This window comes from Oncorhynchus nerka, linkage group LG22 (genome assembly GCF_034236695.1).
Source record: "Oncorhynchus nerka isolate Pitt River linkage group LG22, Oner_Uvic_2.0, whole genome shotgun sequence".
Classification (NCBI taxonomy): Eukaryota; Metazoa; Chordata; class Actinopteri; order Salmoniformes; family Salmonidae; genus Oncorhynchus; species Oncorhynchus nerka.
In genome coordinates this window covers 64,162,994-64,188,504 of record NC_088417.1, presented here as the reverse complement: position 1 = coordinate 64,188,504, position 25,511 = coordinate 64,162,994, and the positions used below count along the sequence as shown (strand labels likewise).

At 42.2% G+C, this 25,511-nt stretch overlaps 1 protein-coding gene across 2 annotated transcripts in view; it reads left to right on the top strand.

Annotated features, from left to right (window-relative positions):
- Positions 1-24,799, top strand: part of LOC115105484 (syntaxin-1A) — a 32,244-nt gene extending 7,445 nt beyond the window's left edge. Inside the window, exons 2-10 of one of the 2 annotated variants that reach the window (XM_029627588.2) lie at positions 1,920-1,997; positions 4,701-4,800; positions 8,548-8,622; positions 10,719-10,792; positions 10,925-11,033; positions 22,297-22,370; positions 22,579-22,716; positions 22,974-23,084; positions 24,419-24,799. In XM_029627588.2, the coding sequence (XP_029483448.1) occupies positions 1,920-1,997; positions 4,701-4,800; positions 8,548-8,622; positions 10,719-10,792; positions 10,925-11,033; positions 22,297-22,370; positions 22,579-22,716; positions 22,974-23,084; positions 24,419-24,496 (837 nt within the window). In that variant the 3' untranslated portion in view covers positions 24,497-24,799. Of the gene's footprint in view, positions 1-1,919; positions 1,998-4,700; positions 4,801-8,547; positions 8,623-10,718; positions 10,793-10,924; positions 11,034-22,296; positions 22,371-22,578; positions 22,717-22,973; positions 23,085-23,712 lie in introns of both variants that reach the window. The other variant, XM_029627589.2, reaches the window with a different exon arrangement.
- Positions 24,800-25,511: the final 712 nt, after the last annotated feature.

Here is a 25,511-nt window from a genome sequence, read left to right as displayed (position 1 = left end):
ATGTTCGATTGGGTTCAAGGCTCTGGCTGGGCCACTCAAGGACATTCAGACACTTGTCCCCAAAGCCACACCTGCGTTGTCTTGGCTGTGTGCTTAGGGTCGTTGTCCTGTAGGAACGTGAATCTTCGCCCCCCCCAGTCTGAGGTCCTGAGCGCTCTGGAGCAGGTTTTCATCAAGGATCTCTCTGTACTTTGCTCCGTTCACCTTTCCCTCAATCCTGACTAGTCACCCAGTCCCTGCCACTGAAAAGCATCCACACAGCATGATGCTGCCACCACCATGCTGCACAGTTGGGATGGTGCCAGGTTTCCTCCAGACGTGACACATTCAGGCTAAATAGTTCAATCTTGGTTTCATCAGACCAGAGACTCTTGTTTCTCAATGTCTGAGAGTCCTTTAGGTGCCTTTTGGCAAACTCCAAGCGGGCTGTCATGTGCCTTTTACTAAGGAGTGGCTTTTGTCTGGCCACTCTCCACCAATCAGGCCTTCATGGTAGTAGTGCTGCAGACATGGTTGTCCTTCTGGAAGGGTGAGCTCTGTCAGAGTGACCATCAAGTTTTTGGTCACCTCCCTGACAAAGGCCTTTCTCCCCCGATTGCTCAGTTTGGCCGGGCGGCCAGCTCTAGGAAGGGTCTTGTTGGTTCCAAACTTCATCCATTTAAGAAGTATGGAGGCCACTTCCCCACATCTGCGCCTCGACACAATCCTGTCTCAGAGCTCTACGTACAATTCCTTCGACCTCATGGCTTGGTTTTTGCTCTGACATGCACTGCCAACTGTGGTACATTTTATATAGACAGTTGTGTGACTTTCCAAATAATGTCCAATCAATTGAATTTACCACAGGTGGACTCAAATCAAGTTGTTAACATCTCAATGATGATCAATGGAAACAGGGTGCACCTGAACTCAATTTTGAGTCTCATAGCAAAGGGTCTGAATACCTAAATAAGCTATTTCTGTTTTTTTATTTGTAATGTATTTGCAAAAATGTCCAATAACCTGTTTTGCCTTAGTCGTGGTTGTCCCACCTAGCTATCTTAAAGATGCAATTTGCAGAAATTGCTCATCTGAAAAATTATAGTAGTTAGCCTAATTTCATTTTGTGACCAAACAAGCAAGTATAGTGTAGAGAATCATTGTAGCATCTAATCTGCTCTGAAATACATTTTCCATAACCAAAAATATTTTCAGTTGTTTTGAAGCTTGTGTACAAAAGTAAAAGATGAAAAAAATGAATTTAAGCACGGGTAGCATAGAAATGGCGCACATAGAACAGATCGACCACTTCTTAGACTTGCTTTCAATTAGAATGGCCGATCAATAACTCTCATATCTATGTGAATTGTGTCAGGTCGCCCAAAAAGTTACATATTGCATCTTTAAGATGAATGCACTACTGCATAACTGTAAGTTGCTCTAGATAAGATTAATTAAATGCATGAGATGTGACAGAGACAGCATACAGGGGAGGTGAACCCTGACCCAGTGTCCACGTCCTGAACCTCCCCAAGGACCCCCTCTGGTAGAGGAATTAAACATTCATGCTTTTAAGGACTCATTGCATCCACCCCCAGCTGCAAAGGTCTATGTGATGAGGATAGCACTTCCTTCACGAATCCCCCAGAGAGAGCTATCCTTCCCTGATTTCGCCTTCTTTTTGGGGATCAATCGGATCCTTTGTCATCACAGGTGTCTTTTTCTCTGGCTGTGAATAATTATTTTACTTTGTTGTTGACGTTAGATAAACTAGTAGTTGCACTAGGCATGACAAATGTGGAAGTTGCCAGTTAATTTTTTAAATCTGGTTTTCAGGCTCTAGGCAGATGGTCTTTGATGCTTTTTAGATGCATTTTCTACATCCACATTTTGAAAATGTATTCATTTCTGTTAATATTGCCTTGTCTATGCACCTTTAGGGGAAGGAGACTGAGGAAGAAGATGATGTGGCAGTCAACATGGAAAAAGATCGATTTATGGATGAGTTCTTTGTACAGGTAAGCCCCAGGTGTGTGTGTGAACGGCGAGTGCTCTGTCTATGTACACCACTGAGATGTACACAGGCACTGCACAGGACAACTAAATCAGAAATTCTGAGGTCCATTCAATTATACAAAACATTGTTCATCAAGTGCCTTTTATATTTCTGCTGAATACTTGTAATTTAGCTAAGAGGTCCAATTAGCATCATCTAAAGTTGCAAAGAAGAACCCTGTATTCGAGGTTAAATAACAATGTGTTGAAACAACGTTTGGCTTGCCTTCTTCTCCCACCATTTGCATCTTACTCTTTTACACTGGTTTAATCTTAACGTACACAGCAGCCGACTGTGGGCCATATCGTTTTTTTGGTGCAACATATATGTCTCAGTGCTGGCACAGGAACTTATGTCATGGTCCAGATTTGGTACAAATGCGGGATATGAGCACTAGGGGAGAGTTGGCACTTTGACTATGGGCAGGTCTAGCATTTTTACACGGAACATCTGGTTAGGTATGGCAACCAGACCTGGCCTACTTGTGGACCCTAATTTCAAGTGGTAACTGGGCCAAATGTTCAGTGGTTCTTGTAGATTTGGGGCAGAAAACAAAACCCACCAGCAGCATTTGCACAAATCTAGGCTAACTCCTTTTGCATTAGCATTGGTTTCCGTGGACAGGAAAAGGCCATGGAAGGTTCTGCCTAGGGCAACACAATTAATCAAATTCACATCGAAATCACAATATTTACATGTTCAATATCCATATCGCACGAGATCCATATCGCTTGCAATATTTTGAAATGCATCTCAGCCGCATTTAACGTCCGTTTCTATAGTTTACTCCGTTTTCTTTCTCTTGCGGTTGCTTCCCAAACACACCAAGCCCCGCCCCTTGTCACTCAAGCAGCACAGTTCCTCCTCTGTTAGATTCAATATCATACTGGATACCGTTCTGTTGGGTGATATGGAGTCAACCTATTGTTCCAAACAAGAACGGTGCTGTTTTCTTCTTTGCGTCTTAATATACACTGTAAGTCATTATATTTCTATGATTCCAACACTTTACTCAAGTGTTTTGATCTATATCGTGTGTCAAATCACAATATTTGGTAAAGAAATCACTATTATATATATATTTTTGCCCATATCATGCAGCCCTAGTTCAGCCTCACCTGTAAGTGGTGCTGACTCTGAGTTGAGGATTAAATCTGTAATTCAGCTGGAGTTTATCCTGTTTCTAACATTAGCTACTTCCATAACTGAACAGGCCCTTGTTATGCGTGAAGCAGCGGGGTTGCCATGTTTGTGCTCAGCATTTGAGCTCTGTGAAGTCGATACATCTCACTGTAGGTAGGCAATATCTTGCGCTCCCAATTACAGATGTTCAAGCTCCTGCGTCATTACTTCAGACACATCTTCTGCGAGCAGTCCTCTTCCAAAGTAAGGGATCAGTCAGCAAAGAGCCCATGCTGTATCTAGATACACATCAAGCCATCAAACATAGGCCTCTATGGGGGTGGGGCTTGGTGCTATCTGAGGACCATAGAAATGAGCTATCTGTGTTTGATATTAGCATGGTACATACAGCACTGTTCTGAACCTGCTGATTTGATTATTTTAGCATCCGATTCCTTACCCTCCGACTGGCTTAATCAAACCTCCCCCTCACCTCTCCCATGATTGCACCTCTTCCTATATTCCCAAGACAATGTGTTCTTAAATCAACTTACCTGATCAAATAAAGGTGGATAAATCAATACATAAATTGAATTTAGGTCTAAGTACAACTTATTCCACAGGGACTGTGATGGTATAATAACTTAAATCCCCTCTGCTCTCCTCTCTCTCATTGAAGTCTTCCTGGCATTGCTTCCTCTACTTTAACAGGCATTTTCCCATCAGGCTGCCCACATGCAGTGTCTGAGCTCTCTAACAGCACACTTAAATACTACACCATGCTGAGCTGTAGAGGAGCACCACACTCAGCTGAGAATCTCCCTAGCTACCAGGCACTGTGCAGCGTCCGTAGTGGTGGAATATACACATTGACGTAACCAATGTCTCTCTCCTCCACGAGTGATATTTAGACCAGCTCCCTATAGACACACACTGCACGCTGATGACATCACTGAGGCCTATAACTAAGTGTGGTGTGCTGTGATAGGGCTGATAGATATATTTTTTTTTATTTCACCTTTTTTTTTATTAGGCAAGCCATTTCAGAACAAATTCTTATTTGCAATGACCGCCAAACCCAGACGACGCTGGGCCAATTGTGCGCCGCCCTATGAGACTCCCAATCACGGCTGGATGTGATACAGCCTGGTTTCGAACCACTTGCACTGAGATGCAGTGCCTTAGACCGTTGCGCCACTCAGGAGCCAAATGAATGGAATGGGCCCAATACTGTTTGATATATTTATGGCAGTTATATTGGGGGCATATCTACAGAGACTGCGTGGGCTACATCAAGTAAAAAGCTCTATGTTAGCTTGCCTGTTTTGATTAGGCAATTGGCCTCTTAATGTGCTAACAGATTTTGTCTCTCCAAATCTGAGTGATATAACACATTTGTCCAAACAGAAATCATATTAAGTATAGATGTTATGCTTTTTTAAAAATGGGCTTCTTTCTGGGTCCCACATCATTACCTGGTCTGCTTGTGGATGGCCTCCTCGAGTGGGCTTGTTGTATAATGTCTCCCTCTCTGTTGTACCAGGTGGAGGAGATCCGAGGCTTCATCGAGGAGCTCTCAGAGAAGGTGGAGGAGGTGAAGAGACAACACAGCGCCATCTTGGCTGCCCCCAATCCTGACGAAAGTAAGTCACTCTTCTCCTCTACTCTTCCTCCCTGGATGAAAGGATGCGAGATGGAACAAGGGAGAGGGAAAAGGTGGGTGGTAACCTCCACAGATCATGAAATTAGGTTTTTGAGAAATGGTAGGAGGCTATTTGCCTCCTACAGACACACACACGGTCATAGGTAGTGCATAATACTAAGTATAACTTACAGCCTAGTTATACATCAATAGTTATTATCTGTTAAGCCCACATGCTATACTAGCAAGCCCTATGTTACTCTCAATCCGCAATGTATTCTTCTCACACCCTTACGGTTTTCTTATCAGTGATGGCAGCACATGTAATGTGTGAAAAGGAGAGGAGACTCAAACACTGCTTGTTAAGTTCAGGAATTGGAGAATTTACTTGTTTAATTGAGATGGAGAACAGCCCATTATGTGAATGCCCTGGCATGAGGACTTTGGTGTTGTTGGTGTGGAGTGGTGTCTACTCACACTGTTTATGGAAGGTCACTCACTCTCTGGAGAGGTGTGTGTGTGTGTGTGTGTGTGTGTGTGTGCGTGCGTGCGTGTGACGCCACCACACTTACTTTCAGTATGTAAGTTAGTGAGTCAATGTGCCACAACTTCATTTTAATTAGTGTATAAATATCATTCTGTTTTCTTTGGAAGTTGTAATATAATCATTTAATTGCATTGTATAAAATAATACATGTAGTTATGCATGGATGCATTTGCCCCCCCCCCCCGCAAAAATAAAAGTTCCTATTTTTATCAATCAAAAACTGTTAAACATGGCCAATTAATTAAGAGATTTCCCTAACAAGCACTAATCTCCAATGCATTCTGGTTGGCCTTGCAGAGAGGTTCCTTGCAGAGAGGTTCCTTGCAGAGAAGAACCACTGGGCTTAAGGTGCTGATGGAAAAAGAAAAGCCTCCATTTGCATTTATATTCATCGACAGACACGTCAAGTGAAATATTAATACATTCCAATTATAGACTACTCACGTTGGGCAATTTTTCCCCTGGGTTGCATTTGGAGAGAGATGCAATGTTCCATCTCCCATTAAGTCTTATTAGATGAATATTGGTGTAATTACCAAAGCACTCTTGCTAGCGTAGGAAAGTGTCTGTGTTGAATTCACAGTAACACGTATGACATTTCACTGAAGTACAGAGAGAAATGCTTTAATTTGTTGATCTGTTTTGGTGTCATTAGAGAAGTGGCTCCATTTTGAGTATAGGGGGAATCAAAGTGAAGCATGTTCTTCAACTGTCACAGAGTATAAAAAAAAAAATTCATCACATTTTCATCACTCAAGGGACACACACACACACGTCAGATTCAACTCTCCACCAACTCAGCGCTCCAACTAGCATAACATGGATTGTAAGTTCTTTTGAATAAAAGTATATCTTATAACCATATTGTTAAGACATTATTGTCACAGTCCATTGGCTACACTACTTGTTTAATGCATAGTGTAATACTCAAGGGCAATGCTACCTTGACTGCTGACTTGCTGTTGAGAGACAGTCAGTCAAACCTACACTTTGTGAAACCTGGCCCTTCAGCAGCTCAATGGAACCCACCTAAACAAGAGGAAGTGTGTTGCATTGATTTGTGTCCACTCTGGAGACACGTTGAGGATGGAGGAAGATAATCCACATAACATGGAGAGGTAATACTGCTGATTACCTCTCTCTAGTCAGTAGTCATTCTTTTGTTTTCAGTTAGAGGCTCTAATCCATTGGTGTCAAAACATACGGGAGCGGTTGAGTTAAATAAATATCTTCTTTTTTTTTTTGAGGGAACACAATCTCAATTGTCATTGAAATGACTAAAAATGAATAGAAACTGTAGAAATGATCATGGGTCTACATGTATACTTCATTCACCCGACCAGCTTGCTAACAGTAATCGAAAAGAATTCTAGACAGTCAAGGAGCAATGAAAATTCCAAAAGTGACAGTGTAGCCCTTGTGGAAAAATGTGTTTGACACCCTTGCCCTGATCAATAGGGCAGTCACTACCCTAGCGCTACACAGAGAGAGAAGCATGGATCAGTTATTTGATGATATGACGATTTTGGCAAGATTTCCTCCAACTTATTGTCTCGTCATGACGTTTGGATGTATCTAAGCCTTAACACGTCTATGTGCTCCCAGGTCACTGTCGAAGTAGAGGAAGAACCCTGCATCATTAATGCAGGTTAGAGAAGACCTTTGCCCCCATTAAAGTGCCACCGACAGTGACACAAACAAGCTCCTCGTCTGCAACAGATGAACTTGACCTCCCTGTTTTGCCACACACTCAGCCTACCCTCGTTGTCAGGGTTACAGCAGGCAGAAATTAGTTGTCAGCGCCCCATTTTTCTCCCCAATTTCGATCTTATCTCAACGGGCTCGGGAGAAGGTTGAGTCATGCTTCCTCTGAAACATGACCCGCAGTAACCTCGCTTCTTAACACAATGCCCGCATAACCCGGAAGCCAGCCGCAACAATGTGTCGGAGGAAACACTGTTAAACTGACGACCCAGGTCAGCTTGCAGGTGGCCGGCCTGCCACAAGGAGTCGCTAGAGCACGATGTGCCAAGTAAAGCCCCCCCAGGCCAAACCCTCCCCTAACCCGGATAACGCTGGGCCAATTTTGCACCGCCCTATAGGCCTCCCGATCACGGGCTATTGTGATACAGCCTGGGTTCGACCTGGGTCTGTAACGACGCCCCTAGCACTGCAGTTCCTTAGACCGCTGCGCCACTCAGGAGGCCCCTGCTGCTGCATTCTGATCAGATGCATGATTAGCGAGAAGAGCCAGGGTTCCTCACACATACCATAACAGAGACGGTCTGTTTTATGCACGCACACATGCAAACACACACAGGTATGCACACACGCACACGACACTCACACTCACCCACACCCACTGAAGACAGAGCTGTCTTGGAGCCAAAGGGAGCCTCTTATGTGAATGTCTCTCCTCTCAGCCTCTAGAAGAGAGAATAAAATCTCCAAACGGGGGTTGAGTCTGATTTCTGCAAATCAGGAGGACTACAAGGAGTGTACAGTATATAAAGAACACAGAGCTACACTAACAAGCTATTGTGGGGTCTAGTGGTGGTTTTGGGCCATCACTCTCCTATTCATAATTGATGAGTGGCTGTGGCTGCCTTCCTCTTACTCCAGACATAATTTTTTAGGAGGAATAAAAACAGAAAAGGAGCTTTACCCACACCGAGCTGAAAACACAGGATATATGAGAGAAACATGTAGGAACTCAAACCAACATGTTACTTTCACCTATCCAGTCAGTCTAGATCATTCGGGTAAGGATATGAGAACAGGGATCCACTTGTTTTGACTATTGAGACCTAGCCCAAAGTTGTATATAGGGCTTAGAAGTAGGGTGAAATTACCATATCTCTGTGTGGGTGGTGTGGTCTGTGCAGCCCACTGAGAAGATGACTGATGCTGGGAGCTGGCTGATGTGGGACAGGACAGGAACAGGAACTAGGTCATCACCACCAAAGCATCCCTGATCTTCCATTTGATGTATTATTTTGGTTTATTTAGGAATCTTTTACACCTCTCAGGAAGATGTATTAGTTTAAAGCATTTCAGCATCTGTTGATATGGCTGGGGGTGTTTTGATGTTATTTTCTTTCCTGGAAGAAACTGAAACAAACTCATTGTTGCAATCGTGTTGATTTTGTTGGATAAAATTGTGATTTAAATTGTATTTATTTTTTTACTCTCTATCAACAGAAACGAAGGCAGAGCTGGAGCAGTTGATGACGGACATAAAGAAGTTTGCGAACAAAGTGCGCTCCAAGTTAAAAAGTATGTTGCAAACACACTCTACGCTAAATAATGTTGCCGCCTTTGGCCAGATTCTCTTAAAAAACTAAACCAGGGCCTCGTTTCCTAGTTACTTCAGCATTAGGATGATTGTACCAGATGCATTGTTCTTTACTAGCCAACTTTTTAAGTGTTACCCAAACAAGCAAGTAGAGAGAACGTTCATTGGCTAAGTGCGTCATGTGTTGATACTGATTGGATTGAAAGAAAAGCAGCGCTGCCCTCGGATCAGCTTTCTCCATTCAAATCTTAGCTTAATATTATATTTCACAATACTGACAATGGATCTACTAAGCTGTATGGATTTTTTAAAAGAAAGTCATACCAAGGATCATTTTGCCATTTGATTTTATATTTTAAAAATGATTTGATGAAAAAAGAGTTTGGCCTTACTGCTATTAGCCCATACAAATGCATTGAATAACAGATTCACTACATGGAACAACAGATAGTCTCCCCCCCATGTCGGTAATAAAACCCTTTTGTGGTGGAAAAACTCAATTCTGATTGGCTGGACCTGGCTCCCCAGTGGGTGGGCCTGGCTCCCAAGTGGGTGGGCCTTTGCCCTCCCATGGCTGTGCCCCTGCCGAGTCATGTGAAATCCATAGATTGGGGCCTAATTTTATTTATTTAAATTGACTGATTTCCTTATATGAACTGTAACTCAGTAAAATCGTTGAAATTGTTGCATTTTGCATTTATATTTTTTTGTATAGTTCTGGTCTTTGGTGTGGATTGAAAGCCTGTATTGTGTGTCTTTTTGATATTTTATTTCTTAAGCTGGCAAGATGTTTTATGTATTTGAGCCTATCCAAAGACGTTCTGGTTGAGACAATTTACACATCAAAGAAAATTATCAGACGATTAATTTTACTTTTTGAAAACATTGAAATAAATGCAATTGATTTGATTTGAATTAACTTGTGGGCCTAATGTAGACTTAGACTGGTCACTATTTGTCCCAGCGCTGGGCATGAACTCGGAGCACTCTGCTTAGACCAGTGCCCTACGGCAGTTCACAATGCTCTAGCAAGCACTAAGAATACTATGAAGACTGATGATACATAGACGTGTCATTACATAGCCCTAACCGTAACCACTCTGAATTAATGCCTAAACTCTTAACCTTTTAAGTTGTTCCTGTTTTAAGCCTGTAACCATTAATGTGTCAAAAATAGACGTTGGAAGAGAGAGGCCCAACTTGGCGGAAAATCTGACTCCCACCAGCAGATGGTGTTTAAAAAATAAAATAAAATGTTCACCCACCAAGCAAGGTGTTTTTGTTTGGAGGTCAATGAGAGAGTGTCAAATTTCGTCAACAACAAAAAATGAATGGACTATGTCTCCCATTGTTAGGGCTAAAAGACGTGTATCTTGTCAGAATAGCCATAATCTTTGCCGTTCATCCATGAGTCAAAGGGCAGTGTGCCGGATTCGAACCCATGCCAACTCGGGCATATGTGTGTCGGGTCAGTGGCTGTAACTGCTGGACCACACAGGTATTGAGTCTGCCTATTGCTTGTCTTCAACATTTAATAAAACAATTGATCTAAAACAACTGATTTTCCTTTACGAAAAATACATCTACCCCCTACAAATATGTAAATGTTTTAAAATCCACATAAGAATTCACAAGAGATGTGCTGAAGTCTGCATTTAGCCTATGTAAAGTACAATGTACATTAGGTACGGTACTGAATTTTATATACAAACACCACTTCCAGCTGCCCACTGGCGGCGATTCTAAATATTTATTCAGATATTAAAATCATCCTGCTGCAAGATTATTTTACTCCTGCGACGAAATGAAATGAAGCTCTAACAATGCATTTTGGCTGCTCTATGAGTGGCCTGGATCACTCGTAGATGTGCATGGGTTTCAAGAGCCACGTTACTAACAAAGGCTCTGGGAAACACCTTGGCTACTAATGATCCATCGTAAGAAGGTTCTAACGATGATCTTAACGCTACAAAGGCTCTGGGGGAAACGAGGCCCAGGTTCTTCATTAATTAGACCTTCTGAATAAATGCTACTGGTAATGGTAGATGAATTCTCCTTCTCGCTCTGTTCCCTACAGGCATTGAACAGTCCATAGAGCATGAGGAGGCTTTAAGCAGGTCGTCTGCAGATCTGAGGATACGTAAGACACAGGTGGGTTATGCTATATATAGCAGGGACTTTCAAATCTGAGTGTGGAGTTTTCAGGATTGGAGTTGCCATCCCTGCTGTACTGTGTAACTCTAGTGAATCGTGGAAAACTCATCCTGCATCATTCCCTACCAGCATTCCACGTTGTCTCGGAAGTTTGTGGAGGTGATGTCAGAGTATAATGCCACGCAGTCGGACTACCGGGAACGCTGCAAGGGCCGCATCCAAAGACAACTGGAGATTAGTGAGTGTGCTCTCTCTGGGTGTGTGTGCCTGATATTCTCTTATCAGGAATTGTGAGCATTACAGAGTACAGACACCAAATAAATAAATGGGTTGATTTGGTTTTATTTCCCCCGTCCAACATTTTGTTTGTCTATTTTTACCCCTTTTTTTTCTCCCCAATTTCGTGGTCTCCAATTGTTTAGTAGCTACTATCTTTGTCTCATCGCTACAACTCCCGTACGGGAGAGATGAAGGTTGAAAGTCATGCGTCCTCCGATACACAACCCAACCAAGCCGCACTGCTTCTTAACACAGCGCCATCCAACCCGGATCCAGCCGCACCAATGTGTCGGAGGAAACACTGTGCCCGGCCCGCCACAGGAGTCGCTGGTGCGCGATGAGACAAGGATTTCCCTACCGGCCAAACCCTCCCTAACCTGGACGACGCAAGGCCAATTGTGCGTCGCCCCACGGACCTCCCGGTCGAGGCCGGTTACGACAGAGCCTGGGCACGAACTCAGAGTCTCTGGTGGCACAGCTGGCGCTGCAGTACAGCGCCCTTAAGCACTGCGCCACCCGGGAGGCTTATTTTATGCATTCTTAATAGTGGCTGGGATTCCTAATGTTTGTTGAGGTGTAGATGTGTATGCTAATTTTATTAGCATATATTTATGTAGAATGCATCTGTTCACATGCATGATTCAAGGCCGCGTTTCATGAGTAATGGAAGACGGGTAGATCATATAAACTTTAGGGCTGTGTAGTCAACTTTGATCTGGACAACCCATTGGTGACCCACGTGTGTGTGTTTTGCAAATGTCTGTGTGTTTCACAGGAGGTTGGTGGAACCTTAATTGGGGAGGATGGGATTGTGGCAATGACTAGAGCGGAATCAGTGGAATGGTATAATATACATCAAACACATGGTTTGATGCCATTCCATTTGCTCTGTTTCAGCCATTATTTTGAGCTGTCCTCTCCTCAGCAGCCTCTACTGGTGTGGTTTGCATAATGAGGGCTTTGAGAATCGCCTCATGTATTAAGACGCTCTTTAAATTGTTTCATCTGGTAGAACCTTGTTGTTTCCGGAAAAGGTGTGCGAGAGTGACTGGGAAATCAAGCCAATGCTTGAGATATTGATCCGGTTCATTTAAAAAGCCATCATGGGAATAGCAGTAAACAAGGTGAGGGAACCGACGTCATTTTAATATCCTTTTTTAAATTAATTTCTCCACTCACTCATGCAGTTTAGACTGCGTTTAATAAACCTTGAAGCGATCATCGAAACAGTTTTCCGGTTTTCTCTGGCTGGAGGTGTGTGTGTCGCACTGTAATTTCAGCTCCAGATGACGGTAGTGAGGAGATAACACCCTTACGGGTTTATTGAGCAGAATATAATATAAACACTGAAGTCACTCAGGCTGGAAGCAAATGACGTGAGGCAGAATGGGGAAAGATTGACTCTGAAGTGATTAGAGATGTAGAGACAAGCTCCTCTTGGGTTCTCCAACAAGTTTCACTATTGGAGAAGTGTGGGGATACCAAAATAGCTTCTTGTGGTTAGATGATGATTATTTTTCTTGGTCCTTCATCTAAAACTCTTACATTAGCATCATGGTGTTATGGCTTATGCTTTTTGCCGCCGTACATGAATGTGTATTGATATTTACAACTTCATATGAATCCAACTGTCAACATGGGTTTGTTCATTTGTCTCAAGAAGTCATGCAATTGCTAGCCTGTGTTTCAAGCCTGCTCCTGGAAAAAGCATGACATTTTAATTCAGTTTAATTCACTATTTCAAACAAGGAATATGTAGATGGGTATCAAAGGGACACCCCCCTCAAAGGTTGAGGTTGTTTAAACAGGCATGTGAGCCAGCTTCTGTGACTTACCTGTCTAAATCCCCAGCCTTCCACAAGGTGTGTGGGTGTGGGTGTGTGTGTGTGGGTGTGTTTTCATGGCTCCCAGGTGAGCTGCAGGTGTGTTGCAGCCAGGAAGTGCTAGCAGCGCTAAGTCAATATTGAACCAGGCGGAGCATCACACACAACAGAAATCCTGCAGCTGAACCTCCACACATATACACACACACTGCACAGCCATAAAGCATTATGCATAGCTATAGATTGTTATACACAGTCGTAAAGCATTGTAGGTCTACACTTCTCACAGGTCTCTTTCCAAAAATTGAGAAAGACGTCCTGGTCAAATAATAATTTAATACTGTTAAGAATCGAAAGGAGCGTTATCAACAACCGTAAGGCATCATACCAAGCCATAGATTGTTGTACAGTCATAGTGTTTATGCATAGTCTACAGGGGTATACACTTTGTTGATACCCGCAAATACAAGATTCTCTATGGCTGTCAAATTGACCTTTGCTCTGTTTGCATCGTCACCACCACATTGTCTGCTCTCCAGTGTCATGTGAGGCAGTGTGGGAATCTACCATTTACCTGTGAGTGGGAGGCTGACTAGGCTAGGGGATGAGATGAGGAGGTGGTGTTGATAAGCCCTGGGTCCCCGCAGAGTGGAGAGAGAGCGAGAATGAGGGGGTGGAACAAGGGTTAGCCTTGGTGAACCGATCCATAGTGGAAGTGTGTGCACACACTCATTAACAAATGTACACAAATGTGTATTTACACACACACACACACACACATATATATATACTGTACATACACACTCACACCTCAATCACAACAAAAAAATGCTAAAATTGTTGTCTAAGCGTGGGTACGCACTGGCCGTGTCCTGATTGGGCGCTGGGTTGCCACGCCGATGTTACCTTTGTCCTCGCCAATCCCGAAACAGTCAATCATGACACTCACTCCTCTCAATGGCAATTAGTGAAAGGGCACACTCATTAATTTAGCTGGACCAAGATGTTATGCCATGCAGATTAACATGTTGAAAAATATATAATACTGTCACTACCTGCTACCTCTAAGGTTTCTAAATTGACAAATTTGAGAGTTATTCAGCTTCTCTTGAAGGAGTGCCTGCACACAGCCCTGAGCCCAAATAGGGAGAGGAAAGAGACAGGGACTGTTACTGGGTGCGGCTGAGGTTGGATGGATTTGGAAGTGGGAGGACAGAAGGACACTTGGAGGGAGGCAGAGGTCTGTTTTCAGGGTGTTATGTCTATATGTGTGCTTGCACAAGTGTGTCTACATGTGTCTTTGTACGTATGTGTGTAGCCATCGCATGTTGTAGCCTTTTTTTTGTCACAAGCTGCCATGCTAAATCCTCACAAGGTCGGTCACTAAGGTTACAGACTTGAAATATCAGTTTCCCCCTGGATGGAAGAGTGGATTAGGCCCTCCTATTGCCAACTGCTGTCACAAGATAGCCCCAACACATCTCTGTGTTTTGCTAGCAGATTTTCTTTGGAAAGCTGTAGAAAGATCCCTTGAAGCAATGTTGCGTGTGCATGCTTTATTTCCAAAATCTGTAATTCAACCATGATGGAACTCTACAACACGTTTCTATGGATTCTTGTTTGGATGAATTCAATCACTAAGACACATTTACTGAGTGAAACAAAAAAGTCCATACTGTATTAATCAAATATGGTCTGTGTAATTCATTTGGGCGGTAGCCTAGAGATTAGAGAGGTGGACCAGTTCAAGCCCTGGGCCGGACTAAACACAAAAATGGGAATGCAACTGAACTGGCATCTAGAAGGCTACTGGTCTCTAATGACCATCTCCAGTTGTTGCCCTTGAGCAAGGCACTTATTAACTGCACACAATTACTATCCATCCAGGGGCACTGCACCGCTGCTGACCCTGTGCCTTGCAACGTGTGTGTGTGTGTGTGTGTATATGGGGGTGTTAGGAAGAGCAGAAGACCAATATCAGTTTTAACCAATGGCCAATAAAGTTGTATTCTAATCTGTAGGATTATATAGGGTGTCCAATCAAAATCTTTTGACCAATGGGTAAATATGCTGGTCCACATTAATGGTCTCTCAGTTCCCTTCTTCTTAGCAGCCGACTTGATGTCGGGCCACTTTTTTACGGCTTCACTGTCCATTGCCATACCCCCGAAGTCATAGACCGAGTCGGCCACTCTCGCCCATCCTGTCTTTTTGGTGTCTGCAGTGACCACGCAGTTATCAAGTCTCCCCAACAGCAACCTTTTCCTGGCTGCTATTTCCTCCACCATCACTTCAAGCTCTTGTTTGCGCTTTCCTTGGTTATCCATTTTTGATTTTGATGTACAGTAGCTAACGTTAGTCTGGCTATAATGTGTGAAAAATGTTTTTTTTTGTGTGTGTGTATAAGGGGTTCGTGAGCCAACTAAAACATTTTTATTCTCGAGACATAAAGCAAAAAAATAAATGTAATTAAATGTAAATATCAACACTTTATTATAGTGGGCCAAATCCTATCATCCCTGTTACATGTGCTTGAAATGAATAAATAAGCCTGTCACTAATGTCAATGCCACATAAGAAGATAATACTCCTGCCACATAAGAAGACATTTACGAACTATCTTATGAACTTCTTATTTTTTAGTCTTAAGCAGCTTCTTAAGTTTTTTCGTAAGTAATGTTTTGTGAATCCCGCCCCTGGTCGGTAATCGCCCCTGGAGGTGATCACTGAGAACTCAACGAGCTTGGTTTGAGCCACCGCATTTTATTGTAAATTCCATCCTCTCGTCTACATGACACACAACAGATGTATGGAATGGGTCACAAGGTTAAGATTTATATGAAAGATAATTATAATTCACAGCAAACGGTATCTGCTGTAAAAACAGTCCTCATTGTGTGTGAAAACAGTCCTCATTGTGTAGAGACCAGTGTCTGGACCCCAACTCCATACTGCAGCCATCTCCCCCTGGTACTGAAACATTAACTCATGCTCTGGAATGCGGTATCACCCAAAGACATGGTAAATCTTCCAGAGGCCCATCCTCAGTAGAACACACACAGATGAGCATTCTAACAACCATTTGATGCAATAACAGCATTATAACATAATCTTGTAATTTCCACCATAATGTCAACGGACCACTGAGCGTACTGCAAGCTTTTTATTTCCAAAGCCTTTTACATTTAATTCAGCTGGTGTCATGCTAATTTTGCTATTTGTAACCCTTGGAAGACGGCGACCACAAAATGTAAAATCCTCAAAAGTTTTGGCGAGAAAGTTGCACCGCTGTGTCAACAGAAGTTGGTGCTTATTATCGGATGTATTAGGTTACGAAATCCAACTTTTGGGATATAATGTTAATTACAAACTGGATGGTTCGAACATTGAATGCTGATTGGCTGATAGCCGTGGTATAGCAGGCCGTATACCACGGGTATGACAAAACATTTATTTTTACTGCTCTAATTACGTTGATAACCAGTTTTTATAATAGCAATAAGGCTCCTTGTGGGTTTGTGAAATATTGCCAATATACCACGGCTATGTGCTGTGTTCAGGTACTAAGAACAACCCTTAGCCGTGGTATGTTGGCCATTTACCACATCCCCTTGTGCCTTATTGCTTAATGTTACAGTACATGACCAAAACTTTGTGGACACCCCTTCAAATGAGTGGATTCAGCTATTTCAGCCACACCCGTTGCTGACAGGTGTATAAAATCGAGCACACAGCCATGAAATCGCCATAGACAAACATTGGCAGTAGAATGGCCCGTACTGAAGACCACAAAAGCTCACAGAACGGAACTGGCGGGTGCTGAAGCGTGTAGAGCGGCAAAATCATCTGTCCTCGGTTGCGACACTCACTATTGAGTTCGAAACTTTCTCTGAAAGCAACATCAGCACAATAACTGTTTGTCTGGAACTTCATGAAAGGGGTTTCCATGGCCAAGCAGCCGCACACAAGCATAAGATCACCATGCTCAATGCCAAGCATCGGCTGGAGTGGTGTAAAGTTTGCCGCCATTGGACTGTGGAGCAGTGGAATCGCGCTCTCTGGATTGATGAATCACGCTTCACCATCTGGGTTTGGTGGATGCCAGGAGAACCCTACCTACCCGAATGCATAGTGCCAACTAGAGGTCGACCGATTCTGATTTATCAACGCCGATACTGGTACCGATTTATTGGAGGACCAAAAAAAGGCTATAGCGATTAATCGGCCGATTTAAAAATAAAATAAAAAAAAAGTTTTACATTTTTTTAAAAAATGTATTTGTAATAATGACAATTACAACAATACTGATTTGAACACTTATTTTAACTTAATATAATACATCAATAAAATCAATTTAGCCTCAAATAAATAATGAAACATGTTCAATTTGGTTTAAATAATGCAAAAGCAGTGTTGGAGAAGAAAGTAAAAGTGCAATATGTGCCATGTAAGAAAGCTTACGTTTAAGTTCCTTGCTCAGAACATGAGAACATATGAAAGCTGGTGGTTCCTTTTAATATGAGTCTTCAATATTCCCAGGTAAGACGTTTTAGGTTGTAGTTATTATAGGACTATTTCTCTCTATACCATTTGTATTTCATATACCTTTGACTATTGGATGTTCTTATAGGCCCTTTAGAATTGCCAGTGTAACAGTATAGCTTCCGCCCCTCTCCTCGCTCCTACCTCCTGAAATTGATGTGGAAGAACTTGACTGGCCTGCACAGAGCCCTGACCTCAAACCCACTAATGCTCTTGTGGCTGAATGTTCACATCTAGTTGAAAGCCTTCCCAGAAGAGTGGAGGCTGTTATAGCAGCAAAGGGGGGACCAACTCCATATTAATGCCCATGATTTTGGAATGAGATGTTCAACGAGCAGGTGTCCACATACTTTTAGCCATGTAGTGTACAGTTGAAGTCGGAAGTTTACATACACCTTAGCCAAATACAGTTCAACTCAAGTTTTTCACAATTCCTGACATCTTAATCCTAGTAAAATGTCTCTGTCTTAGGTCAGTTAGAATCACCACTTTATTTTAAGAATGTGAAATGTCAGAATAATAGTAGAGAATGATTTATTTCAAGTTTTATTTCTTTCATCACATTCCCAGTGAGTCAGAAGTTTACATACACTCAATTCAATTAGTATTTGGTAGCATTGCCTTTAAATTGTTTAACTTGGGTCAAATGATTCGTGTAGCCCTCCACAAGCTTCCCACAATAAGTTGGGTGAATTTTGGCCCATTCCTCCTAACAGAGCTGGTGTAACTGAGTCAGGTTTGTAGGCCCCCTTGCTCGCACGCGCATTTTCAGTTCTGCCCACAAATTTTCTATAGGATTGAGGTCAGTGCTTTGTGATGGCCACTCCAATAACTTGACTTTGTTGTCCTTAAGCCATTTTTTCACAACTTTGGAAGTATGCTTGGGGTCATTGTCCATTTGGAAGACCCATTTGCGACCAAGCTTTAACTTCCTGACTGATGTCTTGAGATGTTGCTTCAATATATCCACATGATTTTCCGGCCTCATGATGCCATCTATTTTGTGAAGTGCACCATTCCTCCTGCAGCGAAGCACCCCCACAACATGATGCTGCCACCCCCATGCTTCACGGTTGGGATGGTGTTCTTCAGCTTGCAAGCCTCTCCCTTTTTCCTCCAAACATAACGATGGTCATTATGGCCAAACCATTCTATTTTTGTTTCATCAGACCAGAGGACGTTTCTCAAAAAAGTACGATCTTTGTCCCCATGTGCAGTTGCAAAACATAGTTTGGCTTTTTTATGGAGGTTTTGGAGCAGTGGCTTCTTCCTTGCTGAGCGGTCTTTCAGGTTATATCGATATAGGACTCGTTTTACTGTGGATATAGATACTTTTGTACCTGTTTCCTCCAGCATCGTCACAAGGTCCTTTGCTATTGTTCTGGGATTGATTTGCACTTTTCACACCAAAGTACATTCATCTCTAGGAGACAGAATGCGTCTCCTTCCTGAGCGGTATGACGGCTGCGTGGTCCCATGGTGTTTATACTTGTGTACTATTGTTTGTACAGATGAAGATGGTACCTTCAGGCATTTGGAAATTGCTTCCAAGGATGAACCAGACTTGTGGAGGTCTAAAAACATTATTCTGAGGTCATTGCTGATTTCTTTTGATTGTCCCATGATGTCAAGCAACGAGGCACTGAGTTTGAAGGTAGGCCTTGAAATACATCCACAGGTACACCTCCAATTGACTCAAATGATGTCAATTAGCCTATCAGAAGCTTCTCAAGCCATGACATAATTTTCTGGAATTTTCCAAGCTGTTTAAAGGCACAGTCAACTTAGTGTATGTAAACTTCTGACCTGGAATTGGAATTGGATCCACTGGAATTGTGATACAGTGAAAGAATCTGTCTGTAAACAATTGTTGGAAAAATTACTTGTGTCAAGCACAAAGTAGATGTCCTATCCGACTTGCCAAAACTAGAGTTTGTTAACAAGAAACTTGTGGAGTGGTTAAAAAACAAGTTTTAATGACTCCAACCTAAGTGTACGTAAACTTCAGACTTCAACTGTATGTTAGAGAAAGACCCCACTGAATGATTCAGAACAAATTTGTCTTGGTAAAATGTATTTTATAACATAAGGAAGTGAACTGTCATCACCAAAGCGCTCTGTGGGTGGATACCCTAGAAAATGATCTATGCAGTTATGATTTCATATGCTTTTATGAATGCTTAGCAAATGTTATAATGCATTTTTATGTGTGTAATAGGAGGCATCAAAAACTCATTACACCCAGGTGGTTCATATAAACTATTACAGTACCTTGCAAAAATATTCACCCCCCTTGGCGTTTTTCCTATTTTGTTGCATTAACAACCTGTAATTTAAATGGATTTTTATTTGGATTCCATGTAATGGGCATACACAAAATAGTCCAAATTGGTGAAGTGAAATGAAAAAAATTACGTGTTTCAAAAAATTTCAAAAAATAATAAACGGAAAAGTGGTGCGTGGATATGTATTCACCCCCTTTGCTATGAAGCCCCTAAATAAGATCGGGTGCAACCAATTACCTTCAGAAGTCACATAGATTGCGCAGAGGTGGACATTATTTAATTATGTGTCACATGATCTGCCATATGATCTCCGTATATATACACCTGTTCTGAAAGGTCTGCAACAACACTAAGCAAGGGGCACCACCAAGCAAGAGGCACCATGAAGACCAAGCAGCTCTCCAAACAGGGACAGAGTTGTGGAGAAGTACAGATCAGGTTTGGGTTATAAAAACATATCAGAAACTTTGAACATCTCACGGAGCACCATTAAATCCATTATATATAAAAAAAAAAATGGAAAGAATATGGCACCACAACAAACCTGCCAAGAGAGGGCCACCCACCAAAACTCACGGACCAGGCAAGGAGGGCATTAATCAGAGAGGCAATAAAGAAACCAAATATAACCCTGAAGGAGCTGCAAAGCTCCACAGCGGAGATTGGACTATCTGTCCATAGGACCACTTTAAGCCGTATACTCCACATAGCTGGGCTTTACGGAAGAGTGGCCAGAAATAAAGCCATAGCCATAGAAAAAAAATAAGCAAACATGGTTGGTGTTCGACAAAAGGCATGTGAGAGACTCCCCAAACATATGTAAGAAGGTACTCTGGTCAGATGAGACTAAAATGTAGCTTTTTGGCCATCAAGGAAAACACTATGTCTGGAACAAACCCAACACCTGTCATCACTCAGAGAACACCCATCCCCACAGTAAAGCATGGTGGTGGCAGCATCATGCTGTTGGGATGTTTTTCATCAGCAGATACTGGGAAACTGGTCTGATTTGAAGGAATGATGGATGGCGCTAAATACAGGGAAATTCTTGAGGGAAACTTGTTTCAGTCTTCCAGAGATTTGAGACTGGGACGGAGGTTCACCTTCCAGCAGGACAATAACCCTAAGCATACTGCTAAAGCAACACTTGAGTGGTTTAACGGGAAACATTTAAATTACTTGGAATGGCCTAGTCACAGCCCAGACCTCAATCCAATTGAGAATCTGTCGTATGACTTAAAGATTGCTGTACACCAGCAGGAACCCATCCAACTTGAAGGAGCTGGAGCAGTTTTGCCTCGAAGAATGGGCAAAAATCCCAGTGGCTTGATGTGCCATGCTTATAGAGACCTATCCCAAGAGACTTGCAGCTGTAATTGCTGCAAAAGGTGGCTCTACAAAGTATTGACTTTGGGGGGGTGAATAGTTATGTTTTCTGTCTTTTTTGTCTTTTTTCTTGTTTGTTTCACAATAAAAAATCATTTGCATCTTCAAAATGGTAGGCATGTTGTGTAAATAAAATGATACATACCAAAATAGGAAAAATGCCAAGGGGGTGAATAGTTTCGCAAGGCACTGTATCCATCTTTTCAGCCCCATCTTCGCTTTTTTAAACAGGAAATGTGTGAAATACTGCCTTTGAAACAGACAATGTGTCTCCCACGAGTGGCTGGGTTAGGCAGAGATAGAAACAGGCAGATGAGAGACTAGCATGTGATTAATCCTATGCTGATGCCTCTCTCACTCTCTCTTTCTTTCTTTATTTCTTTCTTTCTCTCTTAAATCTTGTTCTTTCTCTTTGCTCCTCGTCCTCCCAGACTACTTGTCCGAATGAGGCTATGGGCGCCCACTCTCTGCCATCGTGATGAGTCTGTACACACACACAAACACACACACTCACTCACACAAAGACAAGTACACACACACACACACACACACGTGTTCTTGGATATACAGGGCCAGTCAAAAGTTTAGACACACCTAGTTATTCCAGGGTTTTTCTTTATTTGAACTATTTCCTACATTGTGTAATAATAATGAAGACATTAAAACTATGAAATAACACATATTGAATCATGTAGTAACCATAAAAAGGTTAAACAAATCAAAATATATTTGAGATTCTTCAAAGTAGCCACCCTTTGCCTTGATGACAGCTTTGCACACTCTTGGTTACTAGATGTGTTATTTCATAGTTTTGATGTCTTCACTATTATTCTACAATGTAGAAAATAGTAAATATAATGAAAAACCTTTGAATGAGTAGGTATGTCCAAACGTTTGACTGGTACTGTATAGTACACACATAGACATATACAAAGACATACTGTATACTTGTGCGTGCACACACACACAGACACACACAGATCATCCCTGAGGATACTAATTTAGCCTGTCACAATGACATTCGGTCTGTCTTCATCCGTTACAGTTAGCCATTACCAGTTTGATAACTGAGGTTTATTGCTGTTTCAGAATGTATAGTCTTCTGTTGTGCTGAAAATACCCAATTGCTGTTGATTACAGGTTAGTTATTGGAGACCAACTCTATGGATTGTCTTTGTTATTGTAGCTGGTAGGAACACAACTAATGAGGAACTGGAGAGCATGCTGGAGAGTGACAACCCTGCCATCTTCACATCAGGGGTGAGTGACCACACTTACACGTAGCCTATACACAAACAAGAACATGCTAGTATCTGAGATAATCATACACAGTACAATCTAGCAGATGAACTTTCTCTGTTGGCGAGGTGTGGTATACCAACTGAGTATGCCACACCTACAAGGGGGAGAACTTGTGTGTGGATATGAGTGTGTGATGAAACATCAACTGTGTCTCTGTCTCTCCTAGATCATCATGGACTCCAACATCACCCAGCAGGCCATGAATGAGATTGAGACGAGACACACTGAGATCATCAAGCTGGAGAACAGCATCAGAGAACTTCACGACATGTTCATGGACATGGCCATGCTGGTAGAGAGCCAGGTAGGAGTCTATACACACTGACTGGCCAACACACAACAATGAAGACTACACACATACCAATTAGAAAATCCACGACAATGAAATCCCTCTCCTTCTGTTTCCTGCTCTGCCGTTCACCTCTCTCTCTCTCTCTCTCTCTCTCTTTTTCTTTCTTTCTCTCTCTCTCTCTCTCTCTCTCTCTCTCTCTCTCTTTCTTTCTTTCTCTATTTTTCTTTCTTTCTCTCTCTCTCTCTCTCTCTCTCTCTCTTTCTTTTCAGGGGGAGATGATAGATCGTATAGAGTACAACGTGGAGCACTCAGTGGACTATGTAGAGAGGGCCGTGTCTGACACCAAGAAGGCAGTGAAGTACCAGAGTAAAGCCAGGAGGGTAAGTCAAATACTGTCAATGTGACCTGATGCGAGTGTTATCGTTAGATATGACTTAGATGCGACGTGGCTTGACGTGAGGTAAGTTGACGTGAGGTGGCTTGGTCGGCTGTGCATGTCTTTCCCAAAATAAAAGATTCAGTGAGAGATAATTGACTCAGGCCCATAGGTCTCTCTCTCTGTCTCTCCCGCTCCATTCAGTGGTTCAATGAGAAGACTGTCACACACAGCATACATTACATTTTAGATGTCTCGTCCACCCCCTTGTGTCTGAACAGATACAGTGCAGGATGGGATGGGACCCTGCTCACATAGAAGTGATGCTTGTACAGTTGTTGTCTGTGCAATGGGGAACAGTGCCTGTCCCTTCATATTGGTCACACAGCCCTCTCCCAGCTAAACATTGGACCCACAAATGCACTTTTAAAGTGAATATGTCACGTATTGACATCAATTGATCTCTGGAGACCGTGGAAAAAGCTACTATTAATTTCACCTCTTCTGTTTTGCTCATCTCCAGTAGTAAATAAATCTGCATCTAGTGTTTATAGGTGGGTAAATTAAACAGTCACAAATAAAGGTGCACAAACTGTTTACTTGCATTTACCCTCAACCCCTTTTCAACCCAGGCAAACCATGCATGACCTTATGTGACATGGTCTCATTGAAGTCCATGTGTCTATATACCCTCAACACTGCTGCTGTGACAGAACAGCATGAATCTCCCCAAGCCTACTGGTATCTGCTGGGTTACATCTATTATTCAACTGTCTCTCCTACACACACTGTAGAACTTACCATTAGGCACAGATATAGGATCATCTTACTCTTACCAACTTCTGAGCATTGCTATCAGAGAGAAAATGTGAAACTGACGTTAGACCAGCGTATAGGCCGGGTAAACCTCATCATACTCCTCCCGAGTGACAGGCGGTACAATATTGCCACCACTTGGTCAGATAATAGTACAGCAGGTCAAGGTTGAGAGAAGTTGCAATTTAAACAGACAATTAAAGTTTGACTCTAATACAAAGCTCATATATAGAGAATAAAACCCTATTCCAATACATTAACATACTTTCAAAATGTATCTGTTTTCTTAAGGCTGTGAAATGCTGGGGCATGTGTGTATTTCCTAGCAATGTCAGTGTGTAAGCATGCCCATGTGTGTTTTACCTGTTGCACATAACTGTGCTGTTGGCAATATGGTTAGTAGTAGTTCTGACAATAACATTTTCTTGACATTTTGGTAATGCCATTTCCCCCTCTACTCTTTCATGCTGCCTGGAATCCTTGTTTTATTTCTATTGACATAATGCAATAATGGTCATGCAGAAGAAAATAATGATTATTATATGTTGTGTGGTTCTTGGTATTGTTATTGCCTCCAGTGTTGGTGGAAGTTTAGCATAGAAGACACATTATACACATATAGACCCACATGCGCACACACAAATAAAAGATAGACAGTGTACAGGGCAGGTGTATTCGTTATGCATGAGTGTCTCTTGTAAATAACATGTGGTTCTAAACGTCTTATTGATTGTTGGATGTTGAATGTTTTACAATGACATTTAAAATGTATTTGGGGTCTGATTGTAACCGGGAGCGGGACATTAGTGTTTTTGACAACAGTACTGTAACTCTTACATTCCAATTGAAAATATCTTTTTATTTTTTGTATGTCCAAATAAATGGCCTCTTTTGATGAGTGAAGTCAGCATTTTCTGATTGATTTGTCTGACCAATACTTCTGAACGATCTAGCTATCTATAACCAGAAAATGACATTTCCAAAAGAAAATGTGTGTGCTTGCTTGTCTTGGAAGTATTTATGGTTCATAACCCTGCCCTCTGATTGGTCCCTTCATAACATCGTCATAACCCTGCTCTCAGATTGGTCCCTTCGTAATAACATTGTCATAAGGGGCGGCAGGGTAGCCTAGTGGTTAGAGCTTTGGACTAGTAACCGAAAGGTTGCGAGTTCAAATCCCCGAGCTGACAAGGTACAAATCTGTCGTTCTGCAGTTGTTCACTGTTCCTAGGCCGTCATTGAAAATAAGAATTTGTTCTTAACTGACTTGCCTAGTTAAATAAAGGTTAAAAAAAAAAATAATAATCCTGCTCTGGGACGGTCCCTTCGTAATGACATCTTCATAACTGCTCTCTGATAGGTCCCTTCATAATGACATCATCATCATCATAACCCTCCTTTCTGATTGGTCCCTTCCTAATTACATCGTTATAACCCTGCTTTCTGATTGGTCCCTTCGTCGTCATCGTCATAAGCACGTTTCTTGAATTTGATATCTTGAATCCCATTCAAAAACAGTACGTAACATGATCCAGGAAGTAGGCTGGACTTTCATAGTGTATTGAAAGGCTGGGCTTTCATAGTGCACATTATATTTATAGACACCTGGCTGTGT